The sequence below is a fragment of the Thermobia domestica genome, chromosome 1 (genome assembly GCF_964235325.1).
Source record: "Thermobia domestica chromosome 1, izTheDome1.hap1.1, whole genome shotgun sequence".
Classification (NCBI taxonomy): domain Eukaryota; kingdom Metazoa; phylum Arthropoda; class Insecta; order Zygentoma; family Lepismatidae; genus Thermobia; species Thermobia domestica.
In genome coordinates this window covers 4321715-4346020 of record NC_137454.1, presented here as the reverse complement: position 1 = coordinate 4346020, position 24306 = coordinate 4321715, and the positions used below count along the sequence as shown (strand labels likewise).

The window sequence follows — 24306 nt, the reverse complement described above, 5'->3', positions numbered from 1 at the left end:
TATTTAAGATTAAACTAACAAAAATAATAGAATCAAGAGAGATAACAGATGAACGGTGACCGGTGAAAGCAGTAGTCCATACAGAGATGTCAGTTTGATGATCATCATGAAGTTCAAACAGTCGTGGATTCGAATCTCTCTCTCTCTCTCTCGACATGAGTATTCCTTATTGCTATTAACGTGAAAAGGAATGTTGTATATCGAACACTGAATGTTATGCAACCTGGTTATATTAGGGAGAATTGTTGGTTGCCTGTTTTCAAGGTGTTGAACTCAGATATAATTTCTGCAGGGAATAAGAACATTTTTTTTCTTAAAGCTTTATAGGCCAGGCGTCGGATTAAGACCCCCTTTTGTCTAGGAAGTGAAATATTAATGTGTTCAACAGACTCCCGATCGAAATTTCATTAGCAATATATTGTATTAAGAGTCAAAAGTACGGTTATAAAAAGTATCACCACGTCTACGTTTAGATTTTTTTTTTTATTTCTCGCCATATTGAATGAAAAATCAGTTGTAAAAAGAAATGAATACAATGTGGATAGGTTGCGTGCAACGACTCCCGGATGCACGCAAAACATTCTACAGGACCCATGAGGTGCCAAAGGAATGGGTAATAGCGTCAAGATTTGTAAGTACGATAAAGCACACGTTGATTTGCTGGACAGCTTTAGATCTTCTAATAATAGAGAGCAAATAGGTCATGAGTGATTATCTTAAGACAAACAAGTATATACCAACATCAAGTGAAATAAAATCGTATTATGAATATTGATGTATATTCTAAAGTCAAAAAGTGACTTAACCGTAAAGAAAAAATTAATAATATTGTCTTAGAAATTACAATCAAGTAGACGTATTAATAAACGTGTTTTTGAGCGGATATGCACAAGTTGAATCCTTAGCGTAAAGACTGTATTCTTTCAATACGTTCTCTGTGGATGATGCCCAATCCCAGCTGAATTGACTGTGGTATTTGTCTCTACAAGACTAGCAATGTTAACTAATTGATCCATTTACTTACCCGTATTTTAAAAATAAACAGAAAACAATAAATTTAATAAATGTGACATTTTTGCTCCAGAATGCGTTCTAGAAGCGAAACTTGACGTTTCCGCTTTCTGAGTGCAAAAAATGGCTTTCTATCTTGACACAGCACTGGTACACCGTGAGAAGCATTATAGTGGTGAGTCATAAAGTCACTCGAACGTGCATGTTCGAAGGTGCTTATCTGATCGTACACCACAGGAATCAGTTTCCAAGGAACGATACCACACTGCCTTATCAGTACAGATAATAAGGTCAACAGTGGGAAACGGTAGACCAGCCAACTGTCAATGGTCTGCCGTAATATGGCTCTGCGTTGGAATAGGTCTGCGATGTGCAAACGATCGGATGAACGATTGTAGTAAAAGTGTAGCTTCACGTGAAAAGGAACGTTGAGTATTTAAAACTAGAGATGCAAAAAAGCCAGCTTTTTTGAATCGATGGTTTTTTTCACATAAAAAGCCGGCTTTTTTGGGAAAAAAACGAGAATTTTGGAAATTTTGGCTTTTTTCAACTTCATGATTTCTCTATCTAAATAGCTTTCTTATAGTATATTCTATAGTTAGATAAGAATTCCATGACCTGAATGTCATATTTCGCTCTGAAATTCACCATCAAGATGGATGGAGCACATGTTTTACGAATTAAAGCTAACATGAAGAATGTAGTATTTGAGGGTAATTTTAGAGGCTATTTAACTTTATTTTAACTTTTGAGTTATCGACATCTTTTTTCTTCTCTAGTTTGTCATCCGTGTTTCATTTCTAAGAGCTTTTAGTACTCTAGCTTCTAGCGCAAAAGTTAAACTTGCCCGTTTTTCTATTTATCCGTCAAAGCGTACGTTTTTCAATATATCCGTCAAACCGTACTTCCACATTTCTGTTATACTGTTGCTGTGAAGTGATTTAGCATTAATTTTCCGGACACAACCTTGAATACCAATTTATACAAATAATCAGTAGCGGATTTAGAAAAGTACTTTAGGAGGGGTTTTTCTGATTGTTTCGTTTCCTAAAAAGTCCTAATTTTATTTGGGAAGTGCTTGAAGTTTATGAGTACACGCATAACTAATATTTCGCTTCGTTTATATGTTTAGCAATAATCTTCCGGATACAACTTTAAAAATCATTTTATACTGAGAATCAGTGGCGGATTTAGAAAAGTATTTTGGGAAGGGTTTCTTACTAATGTTTAGTTTTTTTAAACATTCGTAATTTTTATTTGACGGGAGCTTAAAGTTTATGAGTAAAGGCATTTCGTTTGTTGCAGACATTCCGTAACTTTGGAGAACGGGCTTCAGTCCGAAAGACCGCCCCCCTAACCTTCGCAAAACCGTCACTGCTGGTAATTAGTAATAATAACGATTTAAAAACAATAAAGAAGGAAGTCGCCCAACTCACAGTACACGCACTATTTCTACATTCACAGATGGAATGAAGAAAAGCTTTGTCAGAATGGTCGAATGCTGGTTGAATCCCGGACTTCCCGATAGAAGCTCAAAAGCTAATCACTCAGTCATGTTTGTTGTGCAGTTGTATTTAGCTTAACTTAAATATATTCCGTAGTCTTTTTTGGGGGGGGAGTTCCGTAATGATATGTTGAATCCCTCTTGTTAAAAATTCAGAAAACTTGAGGATTGGGTAAACTGTGATGGTGGTTCTATAAAACTTAACTGTAGAATTTCAAGAATATACAAAACCAAAAGCTCTAGATGTTCAGCCTTTAAGTGTATCATATAAATCTAAGTATTTCTCTTATGTTTTATTTTATTTTATTTTGTTTCAAAAAGAGGGTATGGAATATTTTGAAGTAAAAATACTACATACTATTTTGCTAGTTATTTGTGTATTCTTTAAAAAGAAGTGTTTACTTTTAGGGTTGGCTGGTTAACACCAACTTTTTTTTTTTTTTTTAATAACTGGTTTAAACCACAAAAATAAAAAGAATGAAAAATGCGAATCGTGTGAACTTCATGGTGACGTTTCCAGATATCAAACCACCTGCAATAGTTTTATTTCCCTTTCGCCTTTTAATCAAGGTGTCCCATGTTCAATTCTCGGTCGAACCACAACCCTTCTTTTATGCGTAACCCAAGTAGCGGTTCGGATGTCAGTTTAAGCGAAAGTCTTCTCCTTGATAACATCGGTATTTCGTAAGGATGTTAAGCCTAAATATACGAAACAAACCAAATTGTATATTTCTGCATGCCTAAATGCGTGTTGTTTTATAAAGAAGCCAATATTGCTTAAATACATTGATAGAAATTGGCAAAATTTATCGATTGCCTACGTAGCTTCCAACATCAGCTTGGATTGGACTTTCAATGATATCTACGTACCGGTACTAAATTTGTAATTTAATACCTCAGTTTTAGCGTACTGATTATGGTACGTTGACCTTTAAATTTTACATGCAAAGCAATAACAGGATTTTCCCGTTATTGTCTTACATTTCAAGTAATGACGGGATTTTCCCAATGGCTAGGGCGGGAGATTCTCAACTTAAGAAATTTACTGACCGCACTTCTTTAAGCTTATGGGAGTTCTTCCGGCATAACCCCGCTGTTGCATAATAACATCAAGGCGAAACAAACTTATTTTTGTGAATATGTAATATAAATACATAAAGCAAAAAATCTAAGTCAAAAAAGCCTGGTTTAAACCAAAAAAGCCTGGTTCAAAACATCCCCCAAAAAACGGGTTTTCAGCATTTTCAAAAACAACCACGGTTCTTTCCAACTCTGCTTACTTTTGTATATAGGAGGTTAAAAAATTCTTATTATATACATTGGTTAATCCTGTGGAATTCATAATGTAAATATGTTGAAGAAAAATTGTTTGAAATATTTTTTCGAAATTCATAGTTTATTTTCGATGTTTTATATTATTATCAGCATCAACCACTAATTAAATGATTTTTTGTGTTATAGAGAAGCGATACAAAGTCTGTTTTATCAATTTAAAGCAGTATTTTGAAAAAAGCCCAAAATTTCCCAAGCAAAAAAGCAAAGCAGAAAAAACCGAGTTTTTTTCCAAAAAAGCCGGTTTTTTTCCGAGCCCTTGCATCTCTATTTAAAACTGAATGTTATGCAACCTGGTTATAGTGTAAAGAATTGTTGGTTGCCTATATTCACGATGTTCGCGTATATTCAAGATGTTTCAACTCAGATCTACTGTGTGAAGTTTCTGGAGGGAATAAGAACAAATGTTTCAAGCTGGATAGGTCAGGCGTCGGATTAAAGCCCTAAATGTTTTGCCTATCAAGTGAAAACGTGTTGTGTTAAACTTATTTGCGATCGATATTACAATAGTAATATAATGTAACTCTAAAAAAGTAAAAACTACAGTTATAAAAAATATGTCTGTGTATACATTTCATTTATTTATTTATTGTTTCACGAAATATTGAATGTAAGTTCAGTTGAAAAAGAAAACAGATACAACGTTGACGAATTGCGTCCAATAACTCCCGGATACACGCAAAACGTGTTACAGGACCCGTGAGGAACCAAGGAAAGGGCTAATGACGTCAAGATTTGCAATTTAAGATAAAGTTCATGTTGATTTACAATTAGGTGTCATTAGGTGCCCAACATTCACTTTGACTGCGTTAGACCGACGTACGTATTTCTAAAATTGCCGATTCCTACCACGCTGACCATTAGTACGGTCTTGTTCAAACAATAGTGGTCGCTACCACTTTGTGGAAAGCCCTTACCTAAGTTTGTGTTAAACCAAATGAGAATTTTCTTCGAAAAATTAAAATATTTTTTAGAGCCAGACCAGGGGTGCTATTCTAATTTTTCAACAATCGGTTATATACATACACACACACACTTACATACATAGGGTGTCACATCAGGAAAGGAGCATATTCTGAGAAGATTCATTTCAAGCAATCGTTCGAGATATCGATTAAAAGACCACTCTATCTCGTACACATTACTTCGAAGGCTCATATCTCGGGAATGAAGATATTAGTCATTGAAAAACAGATAGATAGCACTTGTAATGGACATTAGATATGTATTTCGTTCATTACAATCACCGATTCCAATCTTCTGGGCAAAACCAGGGAATTCATACTGAATTTTCTGCCTTGCCCATTGATTCAACAACAATGCAAGCGAACGGGAAAAGTACAGAGGTGTTTTCACAAATTTGCTTGATTTCTTTCTGTCACTCTTCACTAGGTTATGTGGGTGTTTGTTTTTGTCTAGATATAACAAACGGTTCTGGGAACTCGAAATATTTTAACAGCCGGTTCTAACGAACCGGTGCGAACCGGCTGAATACCACCACTGAGTCAAACTATTAAAATTATTTGTGCGGTTACCGTAATATGACCTCCTAAACCAAGGTGAGTAGATATTTTTTGAACAAGACTACATAGGTCATACCATGTGTGCTGTAAGCATGTATATATGTTTCGCTCTTGGTAAAACAGAGTGAATGTAAATTATTAGCATTAGCATCTGATAGCATCAGATGCTGAGTGAAAATTGGAGAATGAGCGAGTGAACTCACTATGTCTTATAACAAACATACATTAAAATTATAGAAAGGAATCGAAACTTTTGAGTGTCAGAAGCGATTTAAGGAACAGCGGGAAGATGCCCACAATAACACGAGAAGTAGTACCCTAAAATGCAAAGAAAGGGTGCAAATATGGACAGAATAAGAACTTCTATAAGGTCAGTTCAAAGATTGAGTTTGCGAATGATGGCACACTAATTAAACAAAAACGAACTCTGAAGAAGATCATAACAGAAATCTTTGGAATTAGAATATTTCTCCAAAAGATGTGCCACCAATCGTGACAGAATATCGTGCAACAAAAGTGAAATAGGGAAGAAGTGATTGCGAGTTTCTGGAAATATAAATTCTAAAACTTGACTAAGCACCATGCAAATTTTCCTTCTTCCCAGAATTAAAAGTCGCCTTTAAATTGTACAGATTTGGTTAACATTCTGGATATCGAGTGCACAGGAACAAACAGTATGCAGCGTTAAATGATTTCAAGAAATATTTCCGACAAAGCTAGGTCGTCTAGCAAACTTGCGTCGCGACGTTTTACAATAGAACTGTTTCTAATGTTACAGTAGTCGCTGTTATAACTACTTCATGTAGATATATCAACTTTCCTTGGTATAACATATAACAACTTTCATTTCACTTTACACAAGATTCATGTAGATAAATGGTCGTACTTGAAAATGTTTTCTTTTTCAACATTAAAAACTGAACAATAGTTTATGCAAATTAATTTTTAAGTGGATCTTTCCGTAAAAATGTTAGGCAGTACCACAGCCAAAATTTGGTTATAAAAGGAAGTGAACTTTTATAATAAAACTAGCTGAAATGTCCATTTTTCGTACAGGCAGAATTTCAATGAACGTTTACTGATAAAAGCCAGTAAGATAATCAATTTTTCGCATAAACATTTTAATACCTCCACACATTTTGGATAATCTAAGTGACATGATATAAATCCAACTTTAGATTGTTATAGCTGTGTTATAAAATTATGTTCAAACTGTTCTGCTACTTTACCCTAATTCGACCACTTTCACTTTTATCTAGTAGATGAAATTATCTTTCCCCCTTTCTCACCCTCATTTCGATGGAGACTAAACTTCGGATTAAACAGAAAATGAAAAAATGAAATGAAATCTTTGAATTTTACGTCCCACGGATATGCCGGTGAGGTGGTGGAATGAAGAAAGTCGGAGGAAACGGGAGAACCCCGAGGAATCCCACGCACATGGTGTTTGTTCACCACAAAGTTTGCTTGGCGGGGGCTGGGGTCGAACCCGGGACCCCAAGCACCAGAGGTGAACGCTCTACCACTGAGCCACCGCGGCTCCACGGATTAAACAGTGTCAGATGTGTAGCTAAGCATCTCAACGACCAAGGATCTATGTATTCCACAGTAATATTAGTCATTTTTTAAAAATTATTTTCGCGATATCAAAAACATGTTTTGTTTTCGCTGTGAAAAAGTCAACTTTTTTCTAAAACAAAAAACCATCTGAGGGAAGTTTCCCTTCACTGTTTTTTTAAAACAAATCATTTGTCAATATAACAAATGTTTTCTTTTCTTAAATTCCAACTTGCATAATATATTATTGTAAAACTAAACAGCCTTCATGGGGCCAGAGTCTGTATACCAGATGCCTTGTGACACTCATGTTCTTGGGATGATCTGTGGTCAGCACTTCCACTCCATCTTCGCTAATGCTGACTTTCTACACCAAAGTTCACGACTTATTTCTTTCAAGTAACTCCCCATTCATCCTCACAATACCAGGAGAATGCTGCGATGTAAACAATATCTGATGAGCACGAATTGCTACTCACTTTTCTTCTGACTCTGGACTGCTTAACTTTGCTAATGTCACAGGAAGCAGTATTTCAGGGCGGCTAAGTCATTAGCATGTAATGTATATATTTCCTTGCTTTGTGTAGCCTATATGTTACGCCAGAAGGTTGTTTCTAGCTCATTCATCTACAAAGTGGTCAAGACCATTAAACCAATACAAAAGACGTAGAGCGCCCTATCCTTTTCTTCTATGGTTCGAAATAGTAAATGAAAAGTTATGTAGTTGTCGAGAAATAATGTACTGAGAATTTGGCTAAAATTGTTTCATATTAATATCCTTTTAAACAGCAAGGCTATATGAAATTTGACTTAAAACTTAAGGTGAGGTTTTAAACACCTGGAATCAAATACAGACCTCCAGTACCAAAGGCTCTAACATTAACGATTTAACGATTCAGATTATAATCAGCATTAGGTGTTGGAATACTATGTATATTATCATCATCATCATCATCATAGGTATTCTGCCATTTTTGGCAGGTCACTTGCCGCAACTGAGTGTCTTCTATCCTCCACGGTCTTCCGTTAACTTCGTCTTCACGTATGATTTCCTGTTTTGATATCGTCCATTAAATGTAGTCTCTTTTAATCCCTCCCTCTCTTCCCTGCCACCATACCCTCTAGTACATCTCTCATGATACAGTTCCTTCTTAGCATATGTCCCAACAAGTTTCTCTTCCTCTTCTCAATAATATCTAAAATTGTTCTTTTTCGACCACCATTTCTAAGACCCTCTGATTCGTTTCCCGCCCGACCCAATGAATTCTCTCCATTCTTCTCCATACCCACATTTCGAAAGCTTCCGGTCACTTTTCATCATTTTTAAGTAATGTCCATGTTTCTGACCCATACAATACTCCGCACGAAGCATTTTATGCGTCTTTTTCTCAACTCTTTATTCAAAGTTCCAGAAAAAAGTATGTTTTTCCGAAGAGTAATTCTGGCTTCATTATACAAATATTTATCTCAATTAATAATTCTCTGATATATAGGGTGTCTCAAAAGTCCCCTGACATAGGGGTAACTGTTATTGTCAGAATTACAACAAACTGTGGGAGGAGAAACTGTCTTCAAATATGATGTTTTCAATCTAAAGTGAAGGATTTTTTTATTAAATTGGACGAGTCCTTTTGTCTGTACACTCTTTATGCGCCCAATGTTAAATGAAAATGCAGCGTTGCCATTTATCTAGATCCACAACATAAGTGAATGAAGTTAATGTTTGAAATGGGGGCTGGCCATCGACACGTTAGCATAAAAGACAGTAACTTTATTCACTTATGTTGTGGGTCCAGGTAAATGGCAACGTTGCATTTTCATTTAACAATGAGCGTATATAGAGTGTACAGCCCAAACAACTCGTCCTTCACTTTAGACTTAAAAAAATCATGTTTGGAGACGGTTTTCCCTCTTACATTTTGTTGTAACTCTGATAATAACAGAGTTATTCTACGTCAGAGGACTTTTCAGACACCCTGTATAACATTCGGACTTCTATGACGTCTATTGACAAAATACTAGATAAAAGTATAAATATGTCAAGTAAAAAATTTAAAATACGATCATGTTTCGTGCTCGTTTGGGTATTAGTCGAGCCCTGACAAAATATGTACCAGGCTCAGTTAAACCTCAAATTTTTAATTGACTGGCCAGTGCAAAATGGAGATCTCAAGGACACGATACTTTGAATTGAGAAACTCATTGAAATTAGTGTTCTGAAATAAAAGTTTGCCGAAATAATAATAGTTTTGTTTTGTCCATTGTTTGCACATATTCTTTCATGTATCATATTCTACATGCAATGGTCGATTTAGCTTTTGCCAATGAGATATATCTTCAATTTTTTTTGCTGTTTATATGTTACTATTATTCATATTCTTTGTAAACTATCTGTCGCCATTTGTTTTGATTTCTCTCTATACAGTTTGTGTTATCAGTAGATACCTTGTTTTCCAGAGTTTGTCTGTTGAAACAGCTGTATCATTCGGTTTGTCTCTCGCTGTCATTTACTTTATATTCTACTTCTATTAATACCAGTGACAGTATTATTGACATGATAGCAGTTGGTGACAACAACATGTCAATATCTTTGATGTATAAACAGAAAGAGAAATGAAAAACAATAATAAAAGTGCCTGGTGCTGCCCTAACGACTAGAATATATGTATTTTTTATATTAAAGACGTATTATCGTACAGAAATGTTTATTAAGAATTGATACAAGTTAACAGCTGAGTTTAGTCCACCACAGGCTTTGGTCTCTCAATCGAATTCAAGTAAATTAACAATTTGAATTAATATGTGGGCACAAGTAATATTTTTTTAAACTTAATTTTCCAGTGGTATTTTTTCTTGGGTTCAATGTTGTAAACATGTATATTATATGATAATAGAAGTGGACCAAATACAAAAGCTTTCCTTTTTGCTGAAATTATGTTGTTAATGCTAAGGTTGTTTCAAGTTTTTAAGTTTTATTTGGAAATCCAATTTGAAAACGGCCATTAGGAAGACCTAGACACAAATAGGAGGACCATATTAATATGGATCTTGCAGAAATGGGAATACAAAGTAGAAACTGGATCCAGTCGGCTAAGGACAGAAGTCAATCAGGAGCTTTTGTGAATGTAACATTGAACCTCCGGGTTCAATAGGTCATAGAGTCAGTTTACTGCCAGAGTTGTACGTGTTATACAAATTAGATCCATGGCGACTCCGTTCCACGTCTTCTTCTCTATTCCGAGCTGAGCCTTGTGTCCCAAAAGACCGAAAATTACTTTTTAATTTAAAAAAAGAGAAAAGACTACAAACTTTTCCACCTATTGGGAAAAATTCTGCGGACGCCTCTGGAGCTAGGTTTTCTTGGGACGGCATCAATATAACACACATACATATAAGGGAAGCTCTCGCTAACTTTACATTTCTCCGGGCGAACGTAGGGTAGTGCTTAGCGTCTTTGCATCGCAGCTTGGAAATTGTGAATTTAAATTATGAGGTGATTCTCCAATGAGTCTCCTTAAGTTCCACCAGGTGACGGAACTTAAAAATAAGCTCTCTGGCTGATTCCCCTCCTTCCTCTGCCACTGTTACTTTCTCTCTTATCGTTAGTGATTCAAAATGTAAATTGCACGAAATTAATCCTCTCCATTTCCAGAAGCTGAAGACTTCTTTTTTAACGATAGTCTCTTTTTTTTATTGTCGCTACTACGATGTAGTGATTAGTGTTCTCTAAACGACCGAGCGTTAATTATGCTAGATTGTCTTCTAGTATCTACTAAAACGTGATCAACTTGATTATGTGTTTTTCATCTGGTGAGATTCAAGTATGTTCTAATATTCTCTACATATGACAACGACATTCAACCAGAAAAGCAACATTCAGCAGACAACGGATATCATCATTCAATATGTGACCCAAAGAGGAGTACAACATCAATACCAACGAGGGTCAACGAGGATTCACGAAGATATGATATAAAATACGCCACAGGAGCCCTGACGGTATCAGTCTCGCCAGAGTGATCACTTCTACCCTTATCTGGACTTTGAGAACGTCTTACCCCCTCTGCGATTAGGTCCTATCATTTCCTACTACTCTGTTGGCTGCGTCTGAGCCCTGAGATAAACCATGCACCGACCTCTTGACTGAACCTGAAACTGGGCTTTGAAATTATTTCAAACCTGTGCTTCGGCTGCGATTGGACCCTCGAACAACTCTAATCACGTACCATCAAATTAAGAGACCCTATTGTTCTTTGGACCACCTTTAGAATTGTACTATAATGTATCATAGTATATTTTTATATAATAAGCGGTTGTGGGAGAAAGTCTGATCTAGTGTAGATCATTTGTCTCTAATAAACGTGCTTTCAGAAGAATTTTACAACATTTATGCATGTCGCCAAGCATTAATTTTTTACTTTCCACGATAAGGGTTTTCGATCTTGAAAAGTTCACGAGTCTAAAGCTGGTGTCAATACTTTTCTTATGCAAACTTTCGTCTCTTATAATCGGTTTGAAAATATTTTGTCGTCCTATCTTCGCATTGAAATCCACATAGAATTTCCATGTAGCATCGCTACAGTTGTTAAAATATACGTTCTACTTCTTCGTGAAAGCTACCCTTTACATCGTCGTCCTTATCTTTTGTTACAGTATGTACATTTAGAACAATAATATCGCATCTCCGACCCTTAAGAGTAATAAAAATAAGTCTATTATTAATGGAGACCGGATGTTAGGCAAAATGCCTTTTTTTAATATTAAAGATATAATCAAAAATAACGTTTTAAAGTTTATATGGGGGCTTATAGTTTCAATTTAAGCGAATTTTATTTTGCTTATTTTGCCTATTTCGCCTCTTCCTGCCTAAATAATTGCTTTAGTGCCTAATGTTGCCTATTCTATACAAAATATTTTTTTGGAAAAATATATAATTTAGTATTTCAAGGAAGGATTCTGCTTCTTCCGAGAAATGTTAATGCTGTTTGTAGTAATAAGATGTAGTAAAACTTTGGACTGTTGTGTACTGGTAAAGTGTATAAAATTTGCACTGTTATTTGTAGTGATAAAGTACTCTAGAAAACGTATTTACCAAATAAACATGGAATACATATCAAGTTATGTTTATATATATATATATACAGAGTAAAAGAAGATATTAACAAACATATATATTCTTTGAACATTATCTGACTTGAATTTATTTTTTCATCTTATTGAGAATTTATCTTCATTATTGCGAGTTACATTTTAGTGCCCATTTTCCTGCCTTTTTCAAATTTTCAGTGCCTATTTGCCTGCCTATTTTCCAGGGTTTTAGTGCCTAAACATCCGGTCTCTAATTATTAACAAACTGAACACGTTTAATTGCTGATATTATTAGTTTCTAAAATAGCCCTGTTCTTAGTTGGTGATTTTGATTTCATTTCCATAAAAGAACAGGTCTGTGCCTTTTCCTTTCCTTTTTATCTAGCTTTCTGAACTCCTACCAGGTTCATTCTTTCATTATGTAACTCACTCACAATAATTAATGCTTGATTTATATGCCTAGAAACACGTCTCTAAAAATGAACCTCTTCATTGGTTTTCTTTAACAGTAAATATGAGATGAATGCCAAGATATTCTTTGAGGAAATCATTTCCCCATTTCTTAACAGAACAAAAGGGTTTACACTTACCAGCATCATTCTAAATTCTTTCGATTCACTTAAACCTCTCAAAATGGCCATTTTTTATTATTTTGTTTCGGTGATGTGTTATCAGTAGATTGGCTATAATTCTAGGTCTCTAAATGCAAATAAACTACAATTTCTACACAAATATTGAGAATTTGGTGTCTTCACGGAGAATCGAAACTGGAACTATACGAAGCAAATGCACAAATGAAAAATCTTTTATTTATTTGTGTATTCATAACTTCTTCACGCTCTGCAACCTTCTCCGAGCACTTAACCATGTGCATATATATTTTTAAAAGTACATTATTACACAAAGGATATAAATAATTACAAAAGAAAAGGACTTTAAGTCATACATTCTTCCTGTAAAAACGAATATATTACTAACGATAAAGAATTAGTTAAACACTACGAAAACATAGAATGAAATTAAATTAAATAGAAAAAATGTTATGAATAAAAAGTACAATTTTAAATAGAAGTAACAGGAAGAAACATGAAGTAATTGTGTGTGTTTCTATAACAACAAGAATTTTAGGAATGATCAAAAGATTACGATCTTGGCCAATAATTAGTTTTTTGGGTCAGGGGCCACAAAATTTTTGAACGGCCCGTAAATCGAGTTTATGTATTTTGTTTACAGGAAAGCACATCATACTGAGTTAAATGATAGTTTAGGTTTGGCTACACTATCTGTAGTTCTCCAGAAATAAGGCCTATAAGAAAATTTTGTTGAAATATATTGGATGATTTGATCCAAAAATCTCAATATTATAAGCTTATACATACTGAGATGCATAAGTGCAAAATTTATATTAGTGTATGTATAAGCAGTAGAAATGTTTTAAAATGTTACTAATAAGGGGTGTGTTAATAATCTGATAGGCGAAGATATATATTTGAAGATTATCTCCTGTTTTTGTCTTTATTTAAGAAAGAAAATTTATGGCTTTTATTTTTAAAAAATGGACAAACTGTTGATATTTTCTGTATTGCCTGAGGTAAACTTTCTGCTACAAAGCAACACAAAAATTCTTTTTAAATTAGAGAAAAGAAGTTCTAAAACAATTCCTTGGAAACTTAGGATCACATTACACATAGGAAGTCCTTGATTTATTCCTTTGTAATGAATGAGAGTATCATATGTCACGCTAACTTTAAGAGGAAATATCTTTTCACAGAAGAAACTTAAGACGTAATGAATAAGATTCTTCTTCTTCTTCTTCTTCTAATTTTTGTTGCGTAATTTCTCCGAAATCTCTTGTGCAATACGGCAGTAATTAGTATTGAGATGTTTCCCCTCCCGTCACTTCTCTTTCCTTGAGAGACTCCCAAAGGAATCTCGTGTTACTCGTTTGCCGTTCATTAGTCTAACGAGGGAACGGACTGTTAATGAGTTACGGCTTATGTCACTCGGGCGACGAAGCCATTTCCCGCTTCATGCATGTTAATGCCTCGCCAGTCCCTGTCCAGCCTCCGACGGAAAACACAAGCGTTTCACAAGAGTGAGCATTATTAAAGTAGTACCGCACGATGAAGTATAGAGAATACTTGATATGCATAGCTTTAATGTATCGCTGAATTTGGTCAAAGGCTAATATCACCACCACACGTGATCCACTTCCACTAAAGCAAACAGGCAAATTATGCTTCTTAAACACTCAATATATACTTGCCTTGGTAAAACTAATATTAAAAAATTAACGCTACAATTTCAGAAGATGAAAGTTCATCGCTGCAGAAATCAAATGGTAAGCAAAAACGAACAAATCAAATTAAATTATTATTTTTTCCGTCCAATAATTTAATCCGTAGTCTCAAGAAAAAGAAGAATGACGAAGGAAGTATTAATGGAAATGGTTGGCATATGGAAAAATTAAAAGGGCTACCGACTTCTGTAAACTTTGGGGGTTTCTTCAGGTATATGTGTTTCACTATAATGTATTGAAGGAAAGATCCAAGCAACGACAGCCAGATTCTTGAGGACCCAAGTAAAGTTTAAGGAGCCAGGGACCTTCGACCCCCCCCCCCTTTCCAGGACCGGCGTCCGTGAATGAAAATGTTGAAGGAAATAAGATACCCACAACTAAATACAAAAATCCTACAAACTCACATAGTCTTAAATGAAACCAGACACTCTTCGCAATAGAAGTGAGGCACAAGCCAGAAATCACTTTCCATTATTTGACTTATTTGTCTTATTTGATCTTTTAAGCTACCCAGAGGTCTCTTTCCCAACTAGAAGTAAAAGGATGTCAATCTTACAGTATTTTCAATGTTTGTCTCACTTATTTTAGATAAAGCAAGCTTACTCGTGTGATATTTACTTCCCACTAATTATTTTGAAGTTAATGATTGTATACACTTTCCATTCACCCGTTTGTTTGTGGTTTGTGTAGCTAAGAGTGTCCCTTTCAAAAATCCCTATCCCTTAAAGATCTGAAAAGATTTCCTTGCCCAAAATACAATCGAATCGTCAAAATCAACTTCTTTATTCACATAAGTTTTTTTTCGTCTGAATGTTCACAATACATTGTGTCTTGATTTTGCAACCTAAATTTAAAAAATCAACCAATAGTGCAGCTGGAATCAGATTCAAGCCTCTATCGTGGTTTGGAGCCCAAGTTAATATGTAGTATGCGCTGTCTTACATAGCCTCGGTGTAGCCTCGGTGTTATACAAGGACCTAAAACATAAAAACAAAAAAAAAATAGTTGTCGCCATACGTACAGGGTATTCCAGTATTTACCGTAATACAGTTTTCACCTGGTAAAGCATTGACACCAGAACTTCCAAAGGACTTGATTTAAAAATATTAAAACACATTGATTCCACTTTAAACTATAATTCCATGCATCATGTTGCCTCGGTGTAAATATAACCAACATATTGATGTTTGTTAAATATCAACAAATAAACCAAAAATTGATTGCTCATTCTTTAAATTCCTGTGCTCACATATACTGAGAAAGATGACTCGAGGTCCAAAGTTCGAGCCTAATTAACTAAAGAAGGATTTAAGAAGAGATAGCTTGTGTTACTTACTTATCATTTCTTATCTACTGGTATGTTAAATAAATAACAATTCGGCCTACCACATGTGCACAGGTTGAATTTATGTAAGAAAAGCGACGTATCACCATAGGAAAGTGTTACCTAAATTCCAGTTCACTATAGTAGCTCACAACTCTAGCAGCAGCACTTTCAGGTAACGATATAGAAACTTGTTTCCCATTATGATGAGTGCGTACATGATTTCTGGGAGAAACTATCTTTTGTGTATACATAGTGACTCATATGTTACATGAGAAAAACTTACAAGTTACTTTCCGAAATGAGTTCCAAAAGGAAATACTTGGTTACCTGTACTCAATTACTTCTGTTGTTATCCAAGGAGTCCTTTTCTGAAGTGACGTGCTTTGTTAGCCTACTATGTTACTGACGGAAATATTCACAGAACTCGTTTCCCAAAACTGTGCACAATATATTTGTTTTGATGCTATGAATGTCCAGAATAGGGTGACCAAATCATCAACTGGAAAAAACGGGACAACTTTTTACTTTTGGATAGGTTGCTCCCCTAAATATATATTTTGTCACTCCGTTCTCTATTTTTCTCTCTCTCTCTCTCTCTCTCTCTCTCTCTCTCTGTATCTCTCACAAAAAACGGCAAATTTACTCTTTTTCGTTTTAAAACCTATTGAAAAGGTTGTGAAATTAATTAAATAACAAGTAACTATCAGGAACTAACAAAAAATGAAATTTTGAAAACATTAGCTCTTCCAAGCGGGAGAAAAGTTTTAAAATATCCATGTTGCCCACCAACCTATGGTTGAGGTGAATAAGAAGACTGAAAATATATGAAACATTCATCAATATGTCAATCAACAAAATCTGTCACCGGCAGAATTTATAACGAACTACTCTCAACATCGGATTCCAACTCCCTTTATTTTCTTTTTCTTACTTTTAAACATTATTTCACTTACAACGAGTTTTCTTTTTACTTTCAGTTTTATTCTATTCTTTGTTCCCTTTTCGTAAATGACAGTATGTTCCATCTTAATTAAATCACGGAAAAACTGTACTGTACTTACGACAGCGCCTCAGTCTTCCACCGACCGAAACAGAGAGTAAAAACAGTTTGTTTTTCGTAAGACTTTCAGCCCCTTGCACTGTCGTCTGCGGAGTGGAAGTCTTGAAGGAAGAGGCCTAGGAGGGAAAACAATGCAGCCACCACATCCAATATCGCAAACGTAGTAATAACGTTGCTCAGCAATTACACATATTACAATATAATCACATAGCTTAGAAAATAATAATATAAATTAGGAAATTTTAGATTGGAAAGTTTTTTGTACCCAATGTACGTAAATACTGGACATTTTGGCGTCCCGGAAAAACTTTTCGGGACACCGGGAATTGTAGTAAAAAAAACGGGACAATCCCGTTTTTACGGGACGGTTGGTCACCCTAGTCCAGAATATCATCAAATCTATACCCATTAAGACAGTTTTTAAGTTTTGCAATAGTTGAAAATCACATGGTGCTGGCTCAGGAGAATAAGGTAATTTGCGAAATTTCACAATACATTACTGGTTAGGAACTCGCTAAGACACAGACATACTCCAGATTCGTATCATTCATTTGTCACCAGTAGCTGAACACACTCCGTGTTATTTCCTGAACTATTCCGTAAAAACCATTTCAAAGACCTTGTCAATATCTAGTAATATTCGATTGCTGAAAGCAAATTTCTCATCCAAAGTTTGGAAACAACGCTTCGCGATCTTATTGGTTCATGCTACTGTTGTAATCGATATTTATAACTATTATAATTTAACACAAACTACTATGTAGACGCTAGCCAAGAGTCCAGTACAAGGATTGTTACTTCTATTGGCGAGAGTTGGATCTAAAAATCTTGAAATATAGGTTCTAGTTAAGAGATTAGTTTGTTGTTCCAGCCGAAACTGCTTCAAACTTTGCACTGAACTCTACGGTCAAATTAATCTATGAAAATATTAGATGTTTGGGTTTCAAATATTGCTTTAATATGGTGGTGAAAGTACAAAGTACTGTGTTCTTATATATAAATATTGGCGGGTTTGAGGGCATTATAGGGGGTTCAAAATATTGAAAATGGTTCTGTGGCTTTTGTGGAGACAAAGAATAAAGCTATGTCTAAGGATTGAGTAGATGATTTGCTTATATACTTAAATAGTAATTCGGCATATACATTAGTTGTATGTACATTAAAGCCATAAATGTGGTTGTTATTGTAGTGGGTCAAAATAGTATATTTGTTTACATATGTTACAATTAGCATTGCAGCCTATTAATCCCTACTGCGTAGTTTCACAAATACTGCTATCTTTATTTCTAGAAATTCTGTAATAGGGATATTGGCTTTAGAATAAAGTATTTACTTACGAAATCTAGAAGGTTTAATGTGTGTAAGTATTGTATATACTGGTGAAAGAGAATAGAAAGTGAAGAAATTGCATTTTTCCCGGAAGCTGGTAAGTGCTTGTTTGATAGCAAATTTACATTTTTGAGTGCTGACGAGTCTGAATCATTCATTCCACCCACTTCTACCTATTATTTGAAGCCTTTAACAATACTATATATAGTAAATTTACTTTGTTAAGGTAGTAATTATAGCAAATTAATACGTAGTATTCGGTTTACTCCCATAATCTTTTATTATAAGATTTCTGTTATACACGACATAACGCAAAGTCATTAAAAGTGTGGTTACAAAGTTCACTACGTAATTTGGATAAAATAGGTCTCCCTAGGTCCAAGCAGCCAATGACAGGATTCCCACAAACTCCAGGCAAGCTAAGTGGAAGTGGTTCAGTAATTGTCAATGCTCCAAGCAAGCAAAGAGAGGTTGGTGTCCCGCAGGCAAACTAGGCGGGTGGAAGAGCCACAAGCTCCATACAATCTAGGTAGTTGTGGTTAAGATTCTCTCAGAGCAACAGGAAAACTAAGAGCATGGTAGAGCTCCGATAAGCTTCAGGCAGGAAGCCTCAGAGCTCAAAGCAAGCTAAAAAGAGCGGATTTGACCAGCCGAAACTGATCTCGGTAGAGACATTACATGTTGCTTTATACCTTCTTCCGGACAGCAATGGCGGTAGCGTTCTTCTTTTGTCACATGACCAGATGATGACGAGGATGCCTGTGTTTTGCTTGTTGTAATAATTGTAGTAGAAGAGCACATGTTTTGTTTATAAATACTACGTATAAACCACGTGTAGGATATATATTGCTATCTTATTATAGTAGTTTATGTAGATGCAACTAAACGCAACAAAAGGTACATTTTGCAAATATGAACATGATTTACTACTTGCTGTGTTCTAATTGGTAAGACATTTGTAATCTAACAGCTGTTCTTCTGTCCGCAGCTTTGTTTACAATACATGTTTCAAAAGACTTGCGAAGTATTGTACAGAAAAGTACGAAATTATGTCTTGCCTTCAATCCTCTTGAAAGTGCATACAATTGTGACTTCATATTCTCATTTTCTACTTAAAAGAAATTAAGTCATAGATGGTAAAATTTATAATGAAATCCATTTAATTCTGTCGTACTGCTATCAAATACTTTTTTGTGTATGAAATCTGTATGAATGACACTACTATATATATTATACCGTATACTACAGAATCAAGTGGTTTATAAGCCAATCAGAATTAACATTTTGAGTTACTTATTTTCTTCTTAATATCTCCTGGAATTTCTCAAAGCTTAATCCCAATTTTGTTACAGAATAGTTCTGTTAAATGTTATTTTGTACATTCCCGTGAACTAATTTGCATCTTTCTCTTTGCAGTGCCACGAGAGCGTCGGAGTCTTCCTGCCAACAGACCCTTGTGCATCGTTCGAAGCTTTTGTTATACCTCATACTCCGACCCCACCTCCGGCCTACGACACCGTTGTTGGTAAGAAAAGTTCGAACTTTAATTTCGACAGCGGCCTACCAAGCTACGAGGCCGCTCTTAAACTAGAGGCGCAAGGATATGTTTGAGATGTGTTGTGTCACTTCTTGGCCTCGGACAAAAGCTGTTAGCGCATGCCTACATAAAGCGGGCAGCGCATGTGCGCACACATCTTGTTGGACTGAGCAGAGCAGGAAATGGTGGGAAGATTGTTGGCAGGGTAGAGGAAGAAGATAAATGTTAGTATTCTGTGACAAAGCTCAACAAAAGGTCTGCATAATTAAGAACTATTATAAACGGTTTTGCGCGTACAGTGATTTCAAAGACAAGAATCGCTTATCTGGGAAATATTGTGTGCCTTTATAAAGGCGTCAAAGAACAAAGTAATCTATCCTTGAACGATATACTGAAACATATAAGGTCATTTAAAGCGAATATATAACTTGGGAACTAAATTTTGCATGAAACATGGTGCGCACAATTCAGGAATCACATTGGACTGTGATTGAGATTACTGAACACCATTTGTGATAAGGACAAAACATTAACGTGAGGTATCTAGTCAGAAGAGCCTACTGTGATGTTAGGTTTAGTTTAGAGTATCAAGTGTAAGAAAAATCAGTTTTTCTTTTATATACATAGACTAAAAATGAAATTTTTACTTTATTGGTTATTGGTTTGCAGTTTCCGTTGGTCTTGTCGTTGCATAGCCCCTAAGTATGCATGTTGTGAAATATAATTCATGTATCGTGTTATAACAAGAAAATACCAAAAATAATTATATAAATGAAAAAAACGGTGATTGTGAGTACAAAGAAAATTTAACTTGAACGTCCACCTCTATAAGAAATTTACAAGTGAGCTTTCAGAGCAGCCGTACACAACTCACAATAAAAGTACATATAAAATGCTATTTGTGGAATTTCTTCTCGGTTCCTGATGATGCATTAGAATGTTTCGAGATTTACCTTGATCTAGTTCCTACTGTAATACAGAACTGTCTGTTATACAATGTTTTAATATTATTGTTGTGGAGGGAGTGGCAAATATTTGGTGGTCTAACAGATTTCAACAGAATGTCACTCAATTACTGGCTATCTTTAACTACGTGCACACACATAGCAATTTATTACTTCTACGAGGGTATTTTCAAAAGTGATACTGAAATAGCGCGCCACTGGTAATAAGCCATTCGTGGCATGTGGTGCCATCTATGGAAGAAATGATGTGTCAGTTTCAGCTTTCTAACTGCATCAGTTTGTTGGAGGCTGCCATTTGAATCAATGGCTGTGTGTTGAGCTCACAAACTGGATAGCAATTCTCCAGCTCACACACCTGTTGCTGAGAGTGAGTGCTGAATCTCCTCGAAACCACACTCTTTCACTGTAGCATCTTGTCAACAATAGGCGTATAGACTCGAGCATTGCCATGCAGTTTGTGAGACTGCGCTTCCAACAAACTCACGCAGCTAGGACGAAACTGGTACATTATTTCTTCCATTGATGTGACCATATGGTATAAACTGCTTATCACCAGTCGGACAATATTTCAGTGTCAGGCGAGAAAGTTTTGGAAATACCTTCGCACATAATAACTACTATCTTTACATTCTAAAAAGTTGTTTATTATTGAGTATTATGCTAGGTTTGTCATCAAAGTATCACAATATCAGTTCTACTTTCTAAATTGAAGTTGAAGTTACCTTACGGAATAAGTTAATGTTTAGGAGATCGACAAAAAACATTTGTATTTAATATGGTAACGCTCCTTAGCAGATGAAAACATTTACTTCTTTTTTTAGTTGACAGCTAATTATTCCTTTCACCTGCTTACGTGCGTTATTATAAATTAAATACGGGTGTTTTACACGTAGTACGACAGACACCATCGTCCGAGAACACCAAAACACCAGCATTGTCATAGTTTCCACCAGTTATTCAAGAATACCCAATAAATCTGTAATTATTTTTCCCAGGTAGAAAACGACTGATACACCAAAGGGAAATATATATATTTAAAACATCCTCTTTTCTTACGGTGTATAGAGCAAAGTAAGTACTTTTATTGGCAAATATGCATATCTCCCACTTGAAAGTACAGACAATATTATTTTGGCAGGAATATCAAGATAAATCTCTAACTTTCATGCATACGTAAAAATCTGTTAATATGACGATACATTTTATTACATAGAAAAATAAAACTATTTGTAATTATTATAAGTAATACGATTTTTAAATCAATTTGTTAATTTAGAATACGTTAAAAAGTTGTAAACATTCATTTTTTGCTGGAAGATTTTGACAATTTATTTTCTGTCAATCACTATTTATTAATTGCATTGTTATCAATTTCATTTCTACTTCTGTAATTCCTCCAGGATTCTTTTCTAATCCAAGGTAAGTTTAATTCTATAAAATCGTCTGTATAATACATACGTTATTGTTCACGGTGTATGGAAAACATGTTGTTCTATGCTCAACGTGCTAAAATATGTATAAAGAAGTTTCTCAATGCCCTCATGAACACTGGATTTTGTATGTTCTTTTACAAGAAATAGTATTGCCGCAAAATCCCATTCTTTATTAAGGTTTTAAACATTGTATTTTTGCATGTATTGGAACACTCAGCAACAAAACTTCTTTCCGTTTGGTAAAATTTATTTACGTAATAATGGTGGAGGTACAGAAAATTACATTCTTTTTAATTTACTGGAAGCTGTACTCAAATTTTCCTTCAATTCTGAAGTTACTTACGAAACTGATTTCATCGAACGGAAAAAGCTTTTGCCTCTGACTGTACACGAATTTAATGCTAGTTAATTAGCAGCCATAAACTGTTAAGTCTATATTAATCCTAAATCGAAAATTAATAGTTCTGTGAACAATTGGTTCATAAATATAATGGTTTTGTAACTTCTACTATAGGTATGCGTATCGAAACCAACTCTTAAGTGTGGGTCAAAGTTTTCACTTCATCCTTCCCAGTAAAATTCTGATTCTCAAGTCATACTGGATTTTACAAATGTCATTTAGCTTTGTAGCTGGCAAAAATAGGGATACATTGATCCCCAACAAAACACCGACAAGGCTAGGTAATTAACTATTTTGTCTCATTGTCATCTTGCCTAGAAGACCTACAATAAAGTTTTCAAATCTTTAAATAATGACTCAAAGGAAGCGTATTTAGAGTTCAAATACGAAAAATTGTGTATGTAAATTGTGACGTCTATTTTAAGTGAACACAATTTACGCAAGAATTTAAAATTTGGGCTTGTTTACAAGCCGCTATTTTCTCATGAATTCCGTGACGCATTTCTGTTTCCGTAATATATTCGTAACGTCCATTTAAGTAAAATCGAATAACAAACCGTGCCATTTCTCAACAAAGCAACTACTCTACATATATTTCGCCACTGCACACACGTACACAGTACAAATAATAATACGTTATTTTTGCCTTTAAAATTATTGCCATGAAAAGTTATGACTAAACTTTGATCTAATTAATCTTACTTTTAAAAATTCTTCTTGGTTTAGAAAAGCATTAAAGCAGTTGAGTTCCTTTACTATATTCTTTCTCTCAGTTCATCGCTTTAGATGTATTCTTACTATCAAAACTTTTCTGCCATTATTGGCATTTCACTTCCCGCAACAGAGAAGCTTCCATGCTGCACGGTCTTCAGTTAACCTGCTCGTCTTCACGTACGATTTTTGTTTTAATACCGTCCACCAAATGTTTTCGCTCCTCTCTCCTTTTCCACCCACCGTACCTTCTATCACGTTTCTCATGACACAGTTTCTTCTCAAACAGTTTGTCCTCTTCTTTTCTAATTACACCCAAAATTATTCTTTCTATCCTCTTCTTGTTGTTCACCTCAACCATAAGTTGGTGGGGACAATTTTACAACTTTTCTCTCCCTTGAGAAAGCTGTTTTATAATTTTATAAGGTCTCTTCTTCGTAGTTGCATCTAGGCATTCTATCCTTGGTCTCCCTCTTCCTGGTTTTCCTTCTGCCTTTCCCTCTAATAACATGGTGATCCAATCGGAGTGAGGAATAAGATGGCCAAACATGTTGTTTCTTCTTTTTCCTATTATCTTCATGATCCATCGTCCTTCATTAGCTTCCTTTAGTACGTCTTCATTCCTTTACCTTTTGGTCTATGATATGCGCAGCATTCTGCGCCAACACCACATTTCAAAAGCTTCCAGCTTGGATTTTTCAGCTTTTCTTAATCTCCACGTCTCTGAACCGTAAAACGCCACGCTCCATACTAGGGTCTTAATAAATCGTTTACGAACGTCCATAGACACATTTCTTAATGTTAGCAATCCTCTTTTCCTATTGAATGCTTGTTTAGCCTGCGCTATTCTTTCTTCCCTACTATTTCTGATACTTTCACATTGTTTCCTCGTTAGAGTCAGCTATTGTTTACTCTTCACGCATATCTTAAAAGTCTCAAGTCTCTTTCCATCAGTTTTGCGAAGTGTCTATGTTTCTTCACCACAGAGAGCAATATTTCATACGAAACATTTTATGAATCTTTTTTTTTTTTAAAAAAAGTATTCTTTCCTAATTTCTAATAACAAAGCATTTTAATTGTTCAAATTGCTATATTGTTTTTCAATGTTCTTTTCAAAGTACAAAACTTGTAATGTACGTAAACTAATATTACTCAAATAAAATTTGCTTTACACACGTTAAGGTTATAAATCATATATATCATTTCCGCTTATTTCAAAAGGAAAAAGCA

General features: G+C 35.0%; 1 protein-coding gene across 2 annotated transcripts in view; it reads left to right on the top strand.

Annotated features, from left to right (window-relative positions):
• s-cup (spermiogenesis-related protein stanley-cup) overlaps positions 1-23876 on the top strand; it is a 199725-nt gene extending 175849 nt beyond the window's left edge. For both annotated transcript variants that reach the window (XM_081754543.1, XM_081754538.1), the window contains one exon: positions 19447-23876. In XM_081754543.1, the coding sequence (XP_081610669.1) occupies positions 19447-19641 (195 nt within the window). In that variant the 3' untranslated portion in view covers positions 19642-23876. The remainder of the gene's footprint in view (positions 1-19446) is intronic.
• Positions 23877-24306: the final 430 nt, after the last annotated feature.